We start from the raw sequence: 16,424 nt of genomic DNA, 5'->3' as shown, positions 1-16,424 counted from the left end.
TAATGGACTTACATGGTTCAGGAGACCTCACAATCATGATGGAAGGCAAGGAGGAGCAAGTCATATCTTACATGGATGGTGGCAGGCAAGAGAAGAGAGCTTGTGCAGGGAAATCCTGTTTTTAAAATCATCAGATCTCATGAGTCTTATTCAGTATCATGAGAACAGCATGAGAAAGACCTGCCCCCATAATTCAATCACCTCCCACTGGATTCTTCCCACAACATGTGGGAATTGTGGGAGTTACAATTCAAAATGAGATTTGGATGGGGACACAGCAAAACGATATCACCATCTCATTTTACAATGTACAATTTAGACTTATAAGCTAATTACCTTGCAAGTTTACATAATTAGCAAGTAGGACATTTGGAATTTAGATCCCAAATTCTGTCATTTTTACTTAATATGAACATAAGCATCTGATCATGTAACCAAATATCTTTGTAAACATAATTTTTAATGACTGCCTTTCAAACTATTTATTTTCTTTTTAGTTGACATTTGGTATTTATGATGCATTGTTATAGGTAATTGTCTGTTTCTGTTACCATTTATGGCTTTTTATGTATTTTACCATACAGTTTATGTCTTTTAGATGTAACAATTGGACACTATTACATCTTCTTTGGGCATTTGGAATAATACCCTCAGTTTTAAATTATTTTATTATTATTTTGAGTTCCAACTACTGGACATGAGAACTTTGGTTCCTTTTCTACTACTTTTCTCATCTTCTTCACTTTCACTTATTATAAAATTAGCATATCTGACCAAGAATATGATTTTGAATTACCAAAAAATAAGTCCTTTTTTATAAAAATATTTTTGACATTTATATTTAGTTTGTTAATCAATTGTACAACATTTTTAGGCCTAGATCAGCGTTTCACTACTTGTATTGCTTAGTACTTAAAATTTTAGCACTCCATTGTTCATTTATTCATTTCACTGGTGTGTAGGATAGATGGAATATATCTTGAAATAACTTCTTCAAGAAGACTATGTAGAATACAGTGGACCATCTGTACTGAACACTTACACTTTCCTTCCTGTAATTATTTCCTAAACAATATAATTTGGAACCTATTTACATAGTATTTGCCTTACATTAGGTATTATAAGTAATCTAAAAATGATTTAAAGTGTATGAAGGGATATGTGTAGGTCATATGTAAACACTGCACTATTTTATATAAAGGATGTATCCATGGATTTTGATATTTACAGGGGATCCTGGAATCAATCCCCCCTGGATATTGAGGGATGACTGTATATATTGTTGAGTTCCAAATATGCCTTCTTTGCCTTTTTATGTAAACAGCATTTATTCTGAATATTAATTCTTGGCTGAGCAAAATCTCCCTTTAAAATTCTACAAGTTTGTACCTATTGTATTCTATAATTACATACTTCAGAATACAAATAGGGATTTTACCTTTCTAGTAAGGTTTTTTTTTCTTCTTTAATAATGAAACTTTGTAAATTGCCTGTAAGTTGATTTCTGTGGAAGATAGTTCTCAGAGGTAAACTTTCTCTGAGTCACCAGGTGATTGTTTCCGTTTCTTTATTCTGTGGTATTATTTTTTAATTATTATTTTATTGTTTATCATCAGAAAAGAAAGAAACCTATCAAGATCCACAGTTTGCCAGCAGGGATTAAGCATGACTTTGAACAACTTAAAGTCTGCCAAGTTGGCTGCTAGGCTGAATCTTATCTTAGTTATTGGGAGAAAAGATATGGTTTATATGTACATTTGCTAGTTTAATTTTTCAGTTTCTGCCAAGGAGTCTTTTAAAATTGTTTTCCTGGCATAGAATGAAATTTTCTGCTAGCCCAATTGAATGACTCTGACATTTTGAAAAGATGAAATGTACATGCATGCATACACACACACACACACACACACACACGCACACACGGAGCAGCTTTCAGGGACTTCTACGAGGTCTCATCATGCCTTTGCTCCACCCATAAACTTCCTCTTAAAGATGGGAGGTAGCACAAAAAATGCTCTTATTTTGGTAGAAATAAGAGCAAAGGATATATACACACACACACACACACACACACACACACACACATACATACACACACACACACAGACTATATATAGTGTGTGTGTGTATATATATAGTTATATACAGACTATAAGGTCTGTATATATAACTGTATACAGACCTTATAGTCTGTGCTGCAGGAGCAAAGGATCTCTCTGTCTACCTAAAGATGGACAGGCTTGTTCAATTTCCAGTGGCATAACTTAGAAGGACTCATGAATGAATTTTTAAATCTAGTTATATTGGCCTTGTAAAAAGTGAAAATTCCCTTATGATAATGTCAGTAAAATGATCAAGAGGCCAAACTCTCGGAGATCTGGTAAGTTTTTATTCTTGCTCTTTATCATTGTAATAAGTTACAGAGGGAGGGGACTTGCATTCATCAGGTACTAATATTTGCATAGTATTTTGAGGTTAAAATTTTCTACTTAGGTTTTTAATTTCAATTATGTGGATCATAATTAGTGCATCGTTGGCCTTCAAATTATATTTCCTATTTAGTTTCATTCTTATGCTCCATTAAAAATGTATGGGTTACTTTTAAGTGAACACATCTATATTGATATAGATATAGGAAAGATATCGATAGATTGATGAATAAATGAAAAGAAAACAGCATTGTAGACTACAGGGAAAGGAAAAAATGAGAGGAAAAACACTATCAGTATAAAAGTGAGCTGGGACAAGCATAAGTAACAACAAAAATAATTGTCACTAAAAAAAATCTAGGAAGTAAAATCCTGCAAAGATTTTATCATGACTTAAATGAATTGTTATGATTTATATCAATTTCCTATTTCCATGTACATTCTGTGGCTGTAAAGAAAATGAAAGATGAGTTACAAATCAGTTCTCTGTGAGTTTAAAGCTTGCTCCTTTGGCCCACAGTGCAAGTGGAATGTAGGAATCAAGGCTCATTGGGGTATACACTAACCCTTAATCTAGTCTCTAGTCCCTGAGGAGGGAAGCCTGTGGCACCTCCACCTGTACTTGTAATAGACACATCTAAAGCCCTCCTATGCCATATTTTGGGTATCACCAAGTCAATGGCAATTGCTTCTCCTCACATCCACTTAAGACCCTGAGACTGAAAAATTGTCTTAATTGCTCACTTTTATACTTCACTGACTATTGCACCTCATAGTTACATCTGGTCTTTTGATCAAGCTTCTCCTTTATGTTTATTTTAACAAAGTTCACCTGTGTTTAAATATCATGGTGGGAGAGGACACACAGAGATATCTGCTTGGGTACTGTACTATATTAGAAATGGCCCTGTCTGGCTAAGTGTGGTGGCTCACACCTGTAATCCCAACACTCCGAGAGTGGGAAGTATGCTTGAATCCAGGCATTCAAGACCAGCTTGGGGAACATAGTAAGACCTTGTCTCTTGAAAAAAGAGAAAAAAATTAGCCAGGCATGGTGGTGCATGCTTGTAGACCCAACTACTCAGGAGGATGAGGCAGGGGCTCTCTTGAGCCTAGGAAGTTGAGGCTGCAGTGAGATGTGATTGTATGTGCCACTGCTCTCCAGCCTAGGTGACAGAACAAGACCCATCCTGAAAATAAATAAATAAGTAACTAAGTAAATGTTCCTGTCACCTTCTCCAGATCCACGAATGAGTTTCCAGTATTGCTTTTCCTCAGCAGTGATTATCAGTCCCTCCTTTTTTTGTATCTCTGACCTTTCATCCTTATTCTGTCTTATGTAATTGCTTCCTTGCCAAAACTGCCAAACCAAAAACAATAAAACATGTTCAGTAGTTTCTTGGAAGTCACAGATACAAATATCTTAAAAGAACTCTAGCTGAGCACATGCTTCAGTAGCACTTGAAATGATTCAAATTGATGCTTAACTATGGGAAAAAAAACAACAAACAGAGGTGAGTATTTATGTCTAAGTAACCCAGGCTACCACTGCATATCTCTGTGTAAATAGAAATTAAATGGCTTTGGCTTGTAAGAAAATACTATATACAACGTTGTTTACAAAGCTGATGTTAGAAAATCTGTTATCAGAGTACACATGTGATTTTATGCCTGGTGAAAGTTAGAGAAATTTTTTTCTGAGGCTGTTGGTCTCATTTTCTAATATCTATAATTCATAGATGAGGTAACTCCAATGCAATAAAAGGGAAAAGAGAGAAGAGAATTTTTTCTATACTCATTGCACTAAACAATGTTACATCAACAAAAAATAAGTTCTTATTTGAGATTCTGTAGTTGCATTTGGCTGTTAAAAATTCTGCTATATCTTCTCATATAGCCTGCAACTTGCCTAGGTGCCCTTCAGATGTATTAGGAAATATTGAGGGGAATAATATAATAACTCATTTCATGCAAAGAAAGAACATATGTTTATAGAAATTATTTCAGTTCCTTTTTATTTAATTGTAAAGGTTTTTCAAAGATATGTTAGCCTTAGTTTGCATATGAAAAAATTAAACTGCAGACAACTGCAAATGGAATTCATGGTTGCTGAGTACAGTAGTTCATAGTAAATATCAGTATGCCACTAACCTCTCATTAGTGTTGATTCTTCTGGATGTCTGATTTAGTTCAGGCTAGGTTATAGTCATGTGAACTAGAATTGTCTGGATTAACTGTGTAATCTGAGTCAAACAAGCAAAACAAAGTTGCAGCCATTGTGACATGATCTTCCTGGTTTCAGTCATCCTTGTTAAACTGACGTCAAATGAACAAAAACCCACTGGCAAATGTTCAAGCTGGGCTAAACACCAATGACTCTTTCTCAATGAACTTGTAACACAAGGCTATGCTGGAAAAGACATGTACCCAACAGAAAAATATTGACATGCTACATGATTGATTAAGGATGAATTCTAATGCCATGCTTGGAGAGAATCCGAAAGGAGAGTAGGATGAACTCTTTGTCTTTTTGAATCTTGTCTGTCACGGTCAAATCCTCTCACAACTAGAAATGATGTCGAGTGTAGCATAGTAACTTGGAACTTACTACCCCTGAGAAAGTGTGTAAAGCTAGGTGATCAATTACCAAGTAAACTTTGTATTTCTCTTGACATGTTTGTGAGAAAAAAATCACAACACAGAATATTAATAAACAAGGACATGAACAATCCCAAAAAGTAAGTTAGATTCCAAAGACGGTGAGTCACTATTAGCAACAACAACATCAAAAATCTCCAGCAAGATTATTTTGTCTAAAGTAAAGAAACAGTAATTCTTTTAATTCTTCTTTAGTGGCCTAAAAATAAGACAGAATTTTTCAATGTGCCTTTCTCCCAGGAGAGCAACTTGAACATTGCAGAAACATTGGTTATCCAAGGGACAGCATTGCACAATTATGTGTCAATGGTACTCTGTGACCTTTATCCCCTTCTGGAGCTCCAGATATATTCCTCTGTCAAGAAACAGAGCTTCACTATGGTGAACCATTTATCTGCTTGGCTGTGACAAGTCTTATGTTCTAGGATATATGCAGTCTAATCTGTAGTAAAAAGTTTAAGGCAGTAAAAAGTTTAGAAGCCCATCCAGATGAATATTTATGGCCCTCTGTGCATGGGAACCACAGAAGATTATGTACCACTTAGGTTGGCTGCTCAGAAGACCACTCTATCTAATGAAAGGTCATACTGCTATGATCTAAAGGAGAAAAATCTAAACCTATAACAGCATTTTTCACACAGTCTTCGGGTATAGGCAAGCTTATATAAAGAGATCCAGCAAACCACAACTTCAAGTTTTCTTTTTGGTTCTTTTCTCTCTCCCTGCTCAAATAAAGAGGCAATAAGAGATTCTGGACTCCTAAAATGAAGAAATAAACAAAAATATTTTGCAATATTAGATAAGTAGAAACAATAGAAAGACATTTTATTTTATTTTTTGTCCCAGGACAAATATTATTATGACTGAGTTTTAATTCTGATGCAGTTGACAGCAATGCATCAATTGAGGGAAAAATTAATTTAGAATAGATCACCACACTGTGTTTGAAAAGAGAAAAAGCAAAATCAGAAGCATCAGCTCTTGTTCATGCACACCACAGGTTATTAAACTAAGCTCAGAAATATGCCTTGAGTCCAGAAGCTGAGCTGAGTTCTCAATCTCAGATAATCCAAACTAAAATAAATAAATAAATAAATTAAAGTTTTTTAACAGTATTTCCTCCTTCCCATCATTATGACCTGCACGTTAACTCCAGCCGGTTTTTGCCAAAGACAAATAATTCTGGAATGCATATTTTCTTTTGTAGTACCTTGGAGACTCATGCATAAGCCTTCTGATTTCATTATTCTCACAGCAGGTACCACAAGATGTGTAAGAACTAATAGTTCCATGACAAGTATACCATGATTCATGTTATTTTACTTTTGATCCTGGTTAAATTATAGGATTATTTATTACTTTGTCAATTTCTTGTTGGTGAGATCATACTGTAGAATTTTTGCTAGAAATGGTTCTGGCAGTAGAATTACAGGTTTTGTGTCAGTTTTCAAATACATAGTTGAAAGCACAACTCTGAAGTAAAGTGTTCAATTCCAGCACTTGTTAATATACTAAAAGTAATTTTTGGCTGTGTTCAAACACCCAAGTGCTATATAGATTCAGTCACATTATGCATTGGAACAAAATAATGTATATGGATTTTTATATATTCACCCTTTTGAGTGTAGGTGGAACTTTGTCTCTCTTCTTTCTGTCTACATATCCCTCTGTCTTTGTGTTTTATCTTTTTGTCTTTGTTTTTTATCTTTTTGTCTTTTGCAACTTTATCCATGTCCTTGGGTGATAAAAGAAGAGAATTAACTGCTTAGCCAGTTGAAGGGCTGTGGTTTTCCTGAAGGATTTATACAGCCCCCACGAGTAGAATCTCTCACTACAATAATGCCAATCTCTGTTAATTCCAGTAATCAGCCAACAAACAATTTTGAGCATAAACTCTACACCCTGTTCTGTTCTAGGTATTGTTCCTTTCTGTATGTGAAATTATTCTTTCTACATTCAAGAAGCTCCTCAAGTGGAGACATCATAATTTGTTAAAATTAATTATAAAACAAATGCTTTGTAGAGACTTTTGCAAGGTAGACAAAGAATACCAATTTTTTGTAAGTTGGTAGATTTCCTTGCTGTCAGCTGGGGTTCAATGATAAATGGCATTGCCATCTAGTGCCACCTTGTTTAATGCCAGGGAAAAGACCATGCATTTTGAACTTCTAAGCTGCTATGTTATCTAGATTACCACATAGCACATTAAATATTTTCTTTATAATCGATGTTGCTAGCTAGACTGTTATCATGAACCTAAACAAACCCGATAGTCTGCATTGATAATGTGGTTTCTTTGTGATATAACTACGGATTACATCTGGAAGGCTTGGGCGGGGCTAGAATTATTATAATTATTGATGCTTTATGCCTTGGGAGAATTTGGAAATCAGAACTAAGAATTTAAAAAAAAAATGTATATTATGTCAAGAATAATGAAGAATCTGAGATTTTACCCTGATTGCAAGCTAGCATGTTAGCCTGAGATTCATGGATTCTGGTAGAAGACACACGATTCCTGGATTAGACACAAAGGATTTTATCCCTCATGCCACAGCAGGCCATGTAACATTAATGTTTACATTGATTCTCCTTGACAAACCCCCCTCTATCCTTTCACAGTCCATGAAACACAAATCATTTATTTTAACCATTGATTGCCACATATTCTGTTCTCTTTCTAGACTATTTAATTCACTTAGATACAGAAGAATAGTAAGACTCAGTTTGTGAATAAATCCCACTTAACCAAATTCCTAACATTTGTTTAGAGAACCTGGAACATATGGAGAAAAACACTCCATAGATTCCCAAACATAAAGAGATAGTTTTGATTAACATAATACTTCTAGAACCCTTAGGTAGCCTGAGTTTTTCTCCTACTTGCAGACCAGCAAGGTGATTATAGCCATCAAAGCTGTGTGCTATTGCATTGTCTTTTTATTTTAATTCTCAGTGTACTTATTTATAAAGTGGAGGTAGTAAAATTCTTTGCCATATATGCCTTATAGGTTATCATAATCAATTAAGACTACGAATAAAAGCTCTTTGAAAAGCGAAACTGCACACTCCGCATAAATATAAAGTGGTATTGTATTATTGTTGTTAATGTTGTTGTTACTTTGGTCAGCGTTGTTGTTGTTTAAAATAAATCTTCCAAGTTCTTAGTTGTTAAAAGTCAAATAAAATACATCTTACAAAGATACATCTCTACTTAAACTGTTTTATTTGGGAAGTAATAATTGCAGTTTGGGGCACACCCACAGACTAGATGATCTTCTATATGGCCGAAAAACAAAGAGAAGGTTGGAAGTTTTCTAGAAAGCAGAAATGTTGCACATTGTTTTGCAAGAAAGCTTATTGACACTATTAAAGTTTTGGGGAGCTCACAAACTCCAGTGAGTGACAGAAGTGAGTAAAACTAGTTTTAGAGCTGCAGCAGGTTGTTTCAGTAGCTATTCAATAAAACTGGTTTCAGGTTAAAACAAGCAGTTCCAGCATCCAGGCTTGCAGAGAATTACATTCTTCCAGAATGATATGTGCCCTGAGTGATTTTTCCCCTTCACTTCTCCGTAGTGTTTTAGTTTTATATGGCAAAAATATCCCAACTTACGTGATCAATATTCATCCAGTAGAATACTTGTTGTCAGAAAAATTTAAAATTTTCTTTTTCTCAAAAATGGCTGTCACCATAATATTTTATATTTTCCATTAAGTTAAATGAGACAATATTTTGTTAGTATAGCAAAATTTATTTGTGTGTCTGTTCAATTATAGTAAACTTTATAAGTATCACATATTTTTGAATTTAAACCATGTAAAATTTTAGGACATTATTTTTATTGTATATATTTAAGGTGTACAACATAATGTTTTAATATACATAGTGAAATGCTTACTATAGCTTAATTAATATGCCCGTCATCTCTCATAGTCACTCTTTAGTGTGTGTATGTGGTAAGAACACCTACAGTCTACTCTCAGCAAATTTCCAGTGCATATTTTAACGCAATATTATAACTATAGTCTTTGTATTGTACCTTGGTTTTGTAGACTTATTCATCCTACCAATCTGCCACTTTGTACTTTTTAACCTACATCTCCTCTTTTCCTCTTCACTACCACTTTATTCTCTGTGTATTCAACTGAGAAATTGTGAAATGCACACACACACACACACCCTTACCTACCATCATATATATATATATAATGGAATATTACTCAGCCTTTAGAAAAAGCAAATTCTGTCAATTGCAACAACTTGGATGAACCTGGATGACATTGTACTCAGTAAAATGAGCCAGATAGAGAAGGACAAATACCTCATCCTACTGATACGTGGAATCTAAAACAAACAAACTCGACAAGATTTAAATTTTCATGGACTGACTATAGCTAGCATTGTTCATTTATCTTGTTTTTTTGTTTTTGTTTTTGTTTTTTGTTTTTAACTCTAGTTAACCCTGGAGAAGCACTACCTCGCATATGTAAAGCTGGAGAATTTCGCTGCAAAAACAGACACTGTATCCAAGCTCGGTGGAAATGTGATGGCGACGATGATTGCCTAGACGGAAGCGATGAGGACTCAGTAAACTGCTGTATGTTCTCCTTCAAGTCACCTAAAAACTGTACTTTCTCGAGTCTTTGAGTGTGTGAATTATCTAGGCAGTTTGTGAAAATCCGAAAATATCTTAGATGCAAATTGACCTTAGTTTAATTTTTCATTCATCCTTTTGCATAAAGAGTAGACCATAGATTGCCTTCTTTGCATAGTTTCAAAGCAATTTTTCTCATCCTTTTCCATCCTTCATATTATCATTTTAGTTGCTCTAAGAATTTTCTCCTTTTAAATTCCATGATATGAGCACCACCACGCCACTGACAGAGGTTGCTATAGGGAAATTCTTTGGATTTTGGAATTTAAAGATGTGGAAAATCAATTTAAACTCCCTCAAGACAGAATTACTGGTACAGAAGGTCACGATCCACTCCACTGCTCTTTGGCAACAGAGTCTTGAAGAAGATCCAAGGAAACAGACATGGGTTTGGAACGTGTTACTATATAGTTTCACTGGCTCAGGACATGGTAGAAAACACATATGGGCACTTAGAAATCAAGGTTTGATTTTCCCCTCTTTGGCTTATGTTTAATTATTTATCATCTGCTGGGATAAGAATAGTTCCATGTTGCTAGTAGGCATAGGAAAATTTCTCACATACATGTTAGGAAAACATTTGGGGAAATACATTAAATAATATTTTGAGAATATGTTTGATTAGAGTCACTAGCTAAGTGATTTTGAGAGATATAAAATATTTTATATGAAAAGAAAGCATGTGTTGAACAAAGTGATCCTTGATCTTTTTACTTCACCTAAGTACATTGTTTTTAAAACTTTTTTCCTTTCAATAAATGAATGAAAGAAAAGGTTTAGGTCTGAACTAATGAGATCAGTTGACAGTCCTTCATTTCCTTTTTTTTTAAAAAAAATTAAGAATATACAAATAAAGTTTTAAAGATCTTTTTTTTTTTTTTTTTTTTTGAGACGGAGTCTGGCTCTGTCACCCAGGCTGGAGTGCAGTGACCAGATCTCAGTTCACTGCAAGCTCCGCCTCCCGGGTTCCCGCCATTCTCCTGCCTCAGCCTCCCGAGTAGCTGGGACTACAGGCGCCCGTCACCTCGCTCAACTAGTTTTTTTTGTATTTTTAGTAGAGACGGGGTTTCACCGTGTTAGCCAGGATGGTCTCGATCTCCTGACCTCGTGATCCGCCCGTCTCGGCCTCCCAAAGTGCTGGGATTACAGGCTTGAGCCACCGCGCCCAGCCTAAGATCTTTTTTAAGAATGGGCAAAATTAGTCTGGGCATCTGTGTTATTCAAACATTGATGCTTTAGGACAAAAATCTCAAGAATATGAACTTTAAAAAATATTTTCAAATTGTATACTAATACATAATACATAAATTATAATAAATGCATAAAGACTGTGTTTTCTAAAATCAGGCCCTGACTTCCACATTATGTACTTCTTATATTCAGCCCCATTAATATCTGTCTTGCAAAGTTTGAATCCCCCCCAAAAAATCAAATACTAAATTGATACAATTTGTCAAGAGTTTTGGAGTGAGAGGAACATTTCGTCTGAGGGTAAAGGGTATTTTTGCCCTACTAATTTACATAAATGAGTATTATTTAGTGATTAATTGCCTCATTTCTTGACTCACAATCAGAACTGTTATTTACTTATTATTACTTTTAAGACTAATCAATCAAGTGCAGTAGTAAAAAGGGAGGAAAAAGTAGAACAAGGAGTTTGATTTGTAACTGAGTGTGAAGAGTCTCTTGTGATAACGCATTACCTTTGCGCCAGCCTATTTGTGGCGGTGATGAATGTGCCCTATATATGAGCTTCCTCTGTAGTCAACTTGAAATGCCTGAGCAGAGTGCAAATGCTGCATCACAATATTCATGTATTGGTTCCTTCGGTCCACGTTTTCATCAGTGTGACTTGTATTTTCTAGTAAGTTAACAAGAAAACTGACCTCTTCTATGGGTAGAGGGAGCATTGCATTTGTACTGTTAATTAGAGTGTTAAAAGTTCTAGTTAGTCATTTTATCTTATTGTCATCACTCTTCATTCCATCACCCAAGCCATGTTTTGTTGTTGATGTTGTTGTTGTTGTTTTTCTTCCTTGAGAACTCTCTTTTACCTATAGTCCACACTCAATTGTATAAATAAATCCTATTTCTTCTACTTCCTAAATAATTAATTTTTTTATGTTTACCTCCTCTCAATTTCTATTGGCTAATAGGCTTTCACCTTAGATTAACTCAGAAAATGGCTTTCTATTATGCCTGCCACTAATCCTCCCTTAACTTTAGCCCACTTTCCACACTATTTTCAGAACAATATTTATAGAATAATATCTATTCTTATGATTTCAATAACTGCATAACCAAAAAACAAATTTTATAATCCATTGACTCACATATACAATACTTCCCGCTCTGTCTTGTATTTGCATTTTTAGTCTTTAGTCTATTATGCATCCACTTGCCTTTTTATTTTTATCAACTTGAACTATAAATCTCCAAAACATGTCCTGTTTTTCTCCTCTGCAACACTGCACTGACTGTTTTCTGTCTAAGGAATTCAACATAGCCTACCATTACCTTCTTAGGAAAATCTTTTTTGACTATCAAAAAATCTTCTCAATACAGTCGTTTGGAGTTAAACATTCATCTCCTGTACAATTCTTTATTATAGTAGTTGCCAAACCAAATTGCAATTATTTGCTTACTTATTCGGGGCATCTCATAGATTAATATGTTCTTGAGAAGACACCTTATGTTGTAGTGTTATGTAGTCTCTGCGTCTAGCACAGGGCCTGGCACATGGATGAGTGGGTAATTAGATAAGTGAGGCAATAAGCAGTTACACACCTCTGACCACCTTCCAGCGCTATGTCGTTTTCCCTAAGCATTGCGGTGATGCTGAGCAACATTTTATTTCTGAGATCTCATGGTTAATATTCTAATACTACATAGGTAATTTCAGAGGATTATTTCAAATCTTAAACACCCATAATCTGCAGCCTTGAATTTTGTTATTCTTTCTATTCCTTCAGTGTTTCAACTCCAAACCAAAAGGTGTTTGAATTCCCGTTTATTACTTTATTGGTGAAAATTGCAAAAGTCCTTGATTAAGCCTCACTAAATGTATATGAATCTTGGTATTTTAAATTGTTGGCTCTCTACTACATCAGATGACTTTTATTTTTCTCAGCAGTTATTCTTGCTAAAGTCCCTGAAGTGAGTAGAAAATGTAAATCATGCTCAAATACCAGAGAATATGAAGCTTTTTATCCCGGTTTCTTTTGTTTTGTTTTGTTTTACTATACATCAATAAAAACTTTTTAAAAAGTGATAAAACCACTTATCAACAAAGCTACTTTAAAAAAAATGTTTTATAGAAACTAACTGGAATTGCACACTTTCGCTATGCAACAAACATGATACCATGATAAAATGACATTTTTTCAAATTCTCAGTAAAACGAATATAAACATTTGTTTTTATCATACAGAAGTGTAACTACTGGGCATAAAGAAAATAACCCTAAAAACAGTGTTGAAAGTGTGAAACACATATTGAAGAGCATGCCAATTCAGTTAGGAGGTTAGCCTCTGGAATGGAGGAAAAATAATCATGGAAGGTTAACATTAAGATGGGCCTCCTGTTGTGCTTAGATATTGGACAAGTAATCCTTAGCTGTGCACTGCTTCCCAGATGAGGACTGGTCACCTCCTACGTATTTTCTGTGGTTGCATGTTTATTTGTTTGTACTAGGGAAGAAAAGTCACGATGATTTTTTTTGGTTTTGTTTTTAAAATAATACAGAATCTCAGAGTTAACATCAACTCTAGGTCACAAGTGATGCATTTTTCTTTTCTGTGTTTTTCCATCCATTCCCAAGAAACACTGGACAGAGAGTAATAAATGTAGGCTTATTTAGTATGTTAAGAAATATTTGAATGGTTATGTGGTTTAAAAAATATTTTTAATACATATGACTAAATTATTTTCAATACATACTTGTTATGTTTAACATTAAAATTTGAGGTTAATTTTAAATGTTCTTGATAAAAATTTTTAAGTGGCGTCTCCAGTTGGTATAAGGAATGAGAAAACAAACTTAGTGATACAGTTGGTTTTATTTTTATTTTTTTAAGATAGAGTTTCACTCTTGTTGCCCAGACTGGAGTATGATGGCACAATCTCTGCTCACTGCAACCTCCGCCTCCCAGGTTCAAGTGATTCTCCTGCCTCAGGCTCCTGAGTAGTTGGGATTACAGGCAAGCGCCACTATGCCTGGCTAAAGTTTTTGTATTTTTAGTAGAGACAGGGTTTCAACATGTTGGCCAGACTGGTCTTGAACTCCTGACCTCAGGTGATCCACCCACTTTGACCTCCCAAAATGCTGGGATTACAGGCATGAGCCACCACATCCAGCCATACAGTTGGTTTTAATGGAGACATAAAAAACAATACATTTCCTTTTATTTATGATTTAATTACTTGATGTTTTCTGTAAAAGCATTACATTTTAACAAAGTGGATATTAGTATTTGCTATTAAATATAAGGCAATGAATGACAGAATCTATGGCATTTATTGTACTGTAATATTATTATTACTGTAACTTTTCTGTAACTTATTCAAAACATTCACAACTTTATTCAATTTTAAATAATTAAACTTGCTTCCCTCTCCCTCCTAGTCAATCATAGCTGTCCTGATGATCAGTTTAAATGCCAGAATAATCGCTGCATCCCCAAGAGATGGCTTTGTGATGGAGCTAATGACTGTGGGAGCAATGAAGATGAATCCAATCAAACTTGTGCAGGTAAAGCTTTGCTTGGATATACACATAAATCTCCGAAGTTAGTCTCCATAAAAATGCAAGTCAATGCTTTGAACTGAGCTGAACTTTCCTAGTGCTGATGATCTGATTATTACAATAGTAAATGAATTCAGAGTTTGATGCCACAAAGACTAGAATGCAAATTATCTTTTACTTAATCTTTGGACATTACTCTGCTTTCCAAACTAATTTGGCACTTCATCTATCCATATGGGTTGACTGTCGACACACTACTTGTACAAGACTTGTCCCTACTAAATCCTACTTGGCAGTGGAGGTTGATGTTTGCTAGCATGCTGTGATATAGGCCATCTCACAAGGAGGACTTTTTTTTTTTTTTTTTACCTTGAGAAAATAATTTATAAATTTTATTTAGTCTACTATAGAATACTCTGTGAATAGTTTTCTATTCATGCATATTATTTATGTGAGGTAAATTTTTTCCCCCATGAAATCTCAAAACCATTAGCCTATTTATATTTCCATATAATCTATTCTATTGTAATAAATCTTTGAATCCCTAGCCAGATTCTCATTGAATGGAAATATACAGCTTGTGGTATAGTTTACAACGGGGTACCAGAAAGGTCATTATTAATCAGATAAATGTTGAAAAATGATACTGACTAGCAGCAGCCTAGTGTTTCTTTTTAAATGATAAAGAAAAAAATAGTGTATTTGATGGCTCATATTGATATGATTCATAAAAATTGATTTTGTAAACCATTACATATAGCAACGTCATAACATATCAACCACCCATCAACTCTTTCTGTTTTTGCCAACATAAGCCTTACTCAATAACAAGTATTATAATTTACCAGTGAAAAATACAGGGCAGCCTCTAGAGTAAAGACCCAGGGGTTGAGAAGACTGGTTTCCACTCTTGGTCACTACCAGTTTTTTTCTTGGAAAGACATGCCTCTCTGCACTTTTGATTTCCTTGTGCATTTTTTTTTTCCCCCAGCATGGTAAGAGTATGAATTAACTAGAAATTGGTTCCAGATTTTCCCTATGCACGAAACAACACTGACAGGAGCAAAACAGTCACTGTTCCATAATCCTAGTCTGTGTCTTCTATTCAGCTTTTTACATAGTGATAAATTTGCTGAGGATCCATGGGCCAGTTATTCTCTTGGCCCCTGATTAAAAACCTCATCTGACATTTTAGAGTAAATGAATTTTTTGCAAGATCTTTTTGTCTCACAACAAATCTTTTGTTTTACAAAAGGCTTTCTAAGATAAAAGGACCTCTAGAGGCCATCAAGTCCTAAGTCCCTACCCTCCAGGCTGTCCATCTTATAGATGGGCATGGGAGAGGGAACTTGCCGAAACTTACATCACTGGTAACAGATCAGGGGAAACGCAATCCAAGAGTTTTGTCTCCAAGGTCATTTCTCTTTATCCCAAATATTATTATCCTGCATATTAGCTAGAATTTTAGGTATGGCCAGTTTAACTTAAGCTACTCTTGCCATATGACTATAATTTTTAATAAGACATCTTTCTAAATGAGTGCAATTCTTCTTCTTTCTATTTTTTTTTTTTTTTTTTAGACATAGTCTTGCTCTGTCTCCCAAGCTAGAGTACAGTGGCATGATCTCAGCTCACTGCAACTTCTGCCTCCCAGGTGCAAGCAATTCTCATGCCTCAGCTACTAGAGTAGCTGGGACTAGAGGTGCATACCACTATGCCTGGCTTTTTCATATTTTTAGAAGAGAACAGGGTTTCACCATGTTGGCCAGGCTGGTCTCAAACTCCTGGCTGCAAGTGATCTGCTCACTGAGGCCTCTCAAAGCTTTGGGATTACAGGTGTGAGCCACCATGCCTGGCCCAATTATTATTCTTTTGAGATTAAGATTCAATTCAGAGGCTATGCTTTATAATATCCTAAACAAATATCGCTTTCACTTT

The 16,424-nt window shown here is 34.9% G+C and overlaps 1 protein-coding gene across 1 annotated transcript in view; it reads left to right on the top strand.

Moving 5' to 3' along the window:
* The window catches only part of LRP1B (LDL receptor related protein 1B), a 1,963,100-nt gene that overhangs the window by 1,157,590 nt on the left and 789,086 nt on the right, over positions 1-16,424 (top strand). Inside the window, exons 16-17 of the mRNA XM_025404289.1 lie at positions 9,545-9,685; positions 14,367-14,492. Of these exons, the coding sequence (XP_025260074.1) occupies positions 9,545-9,685; positions 14,367-14,492 (267 nt within the window). The remainder of the gene's footprint in view (positions 1-9,544; positions 9,686-14,366; positions 14,493-16,424) is intronic.

Source organism: Theropithecus gelada, chromosome 12 (assembly GCF_003255815.1).
Source record: "Theropithecus gelada isolate Dixy chromosome 12, Tgel_1.0, whole genome shotgun sequence".
Lineage (NCBI taxonomy): Eukaryota > Metazoa > Chordata > Mammalia > Primates > Cercopithecidae > Theropithecus > Theropithecus gelada.
This window is presented reverse-complemented; position numbering and strand designations above follow the sequence as displayed.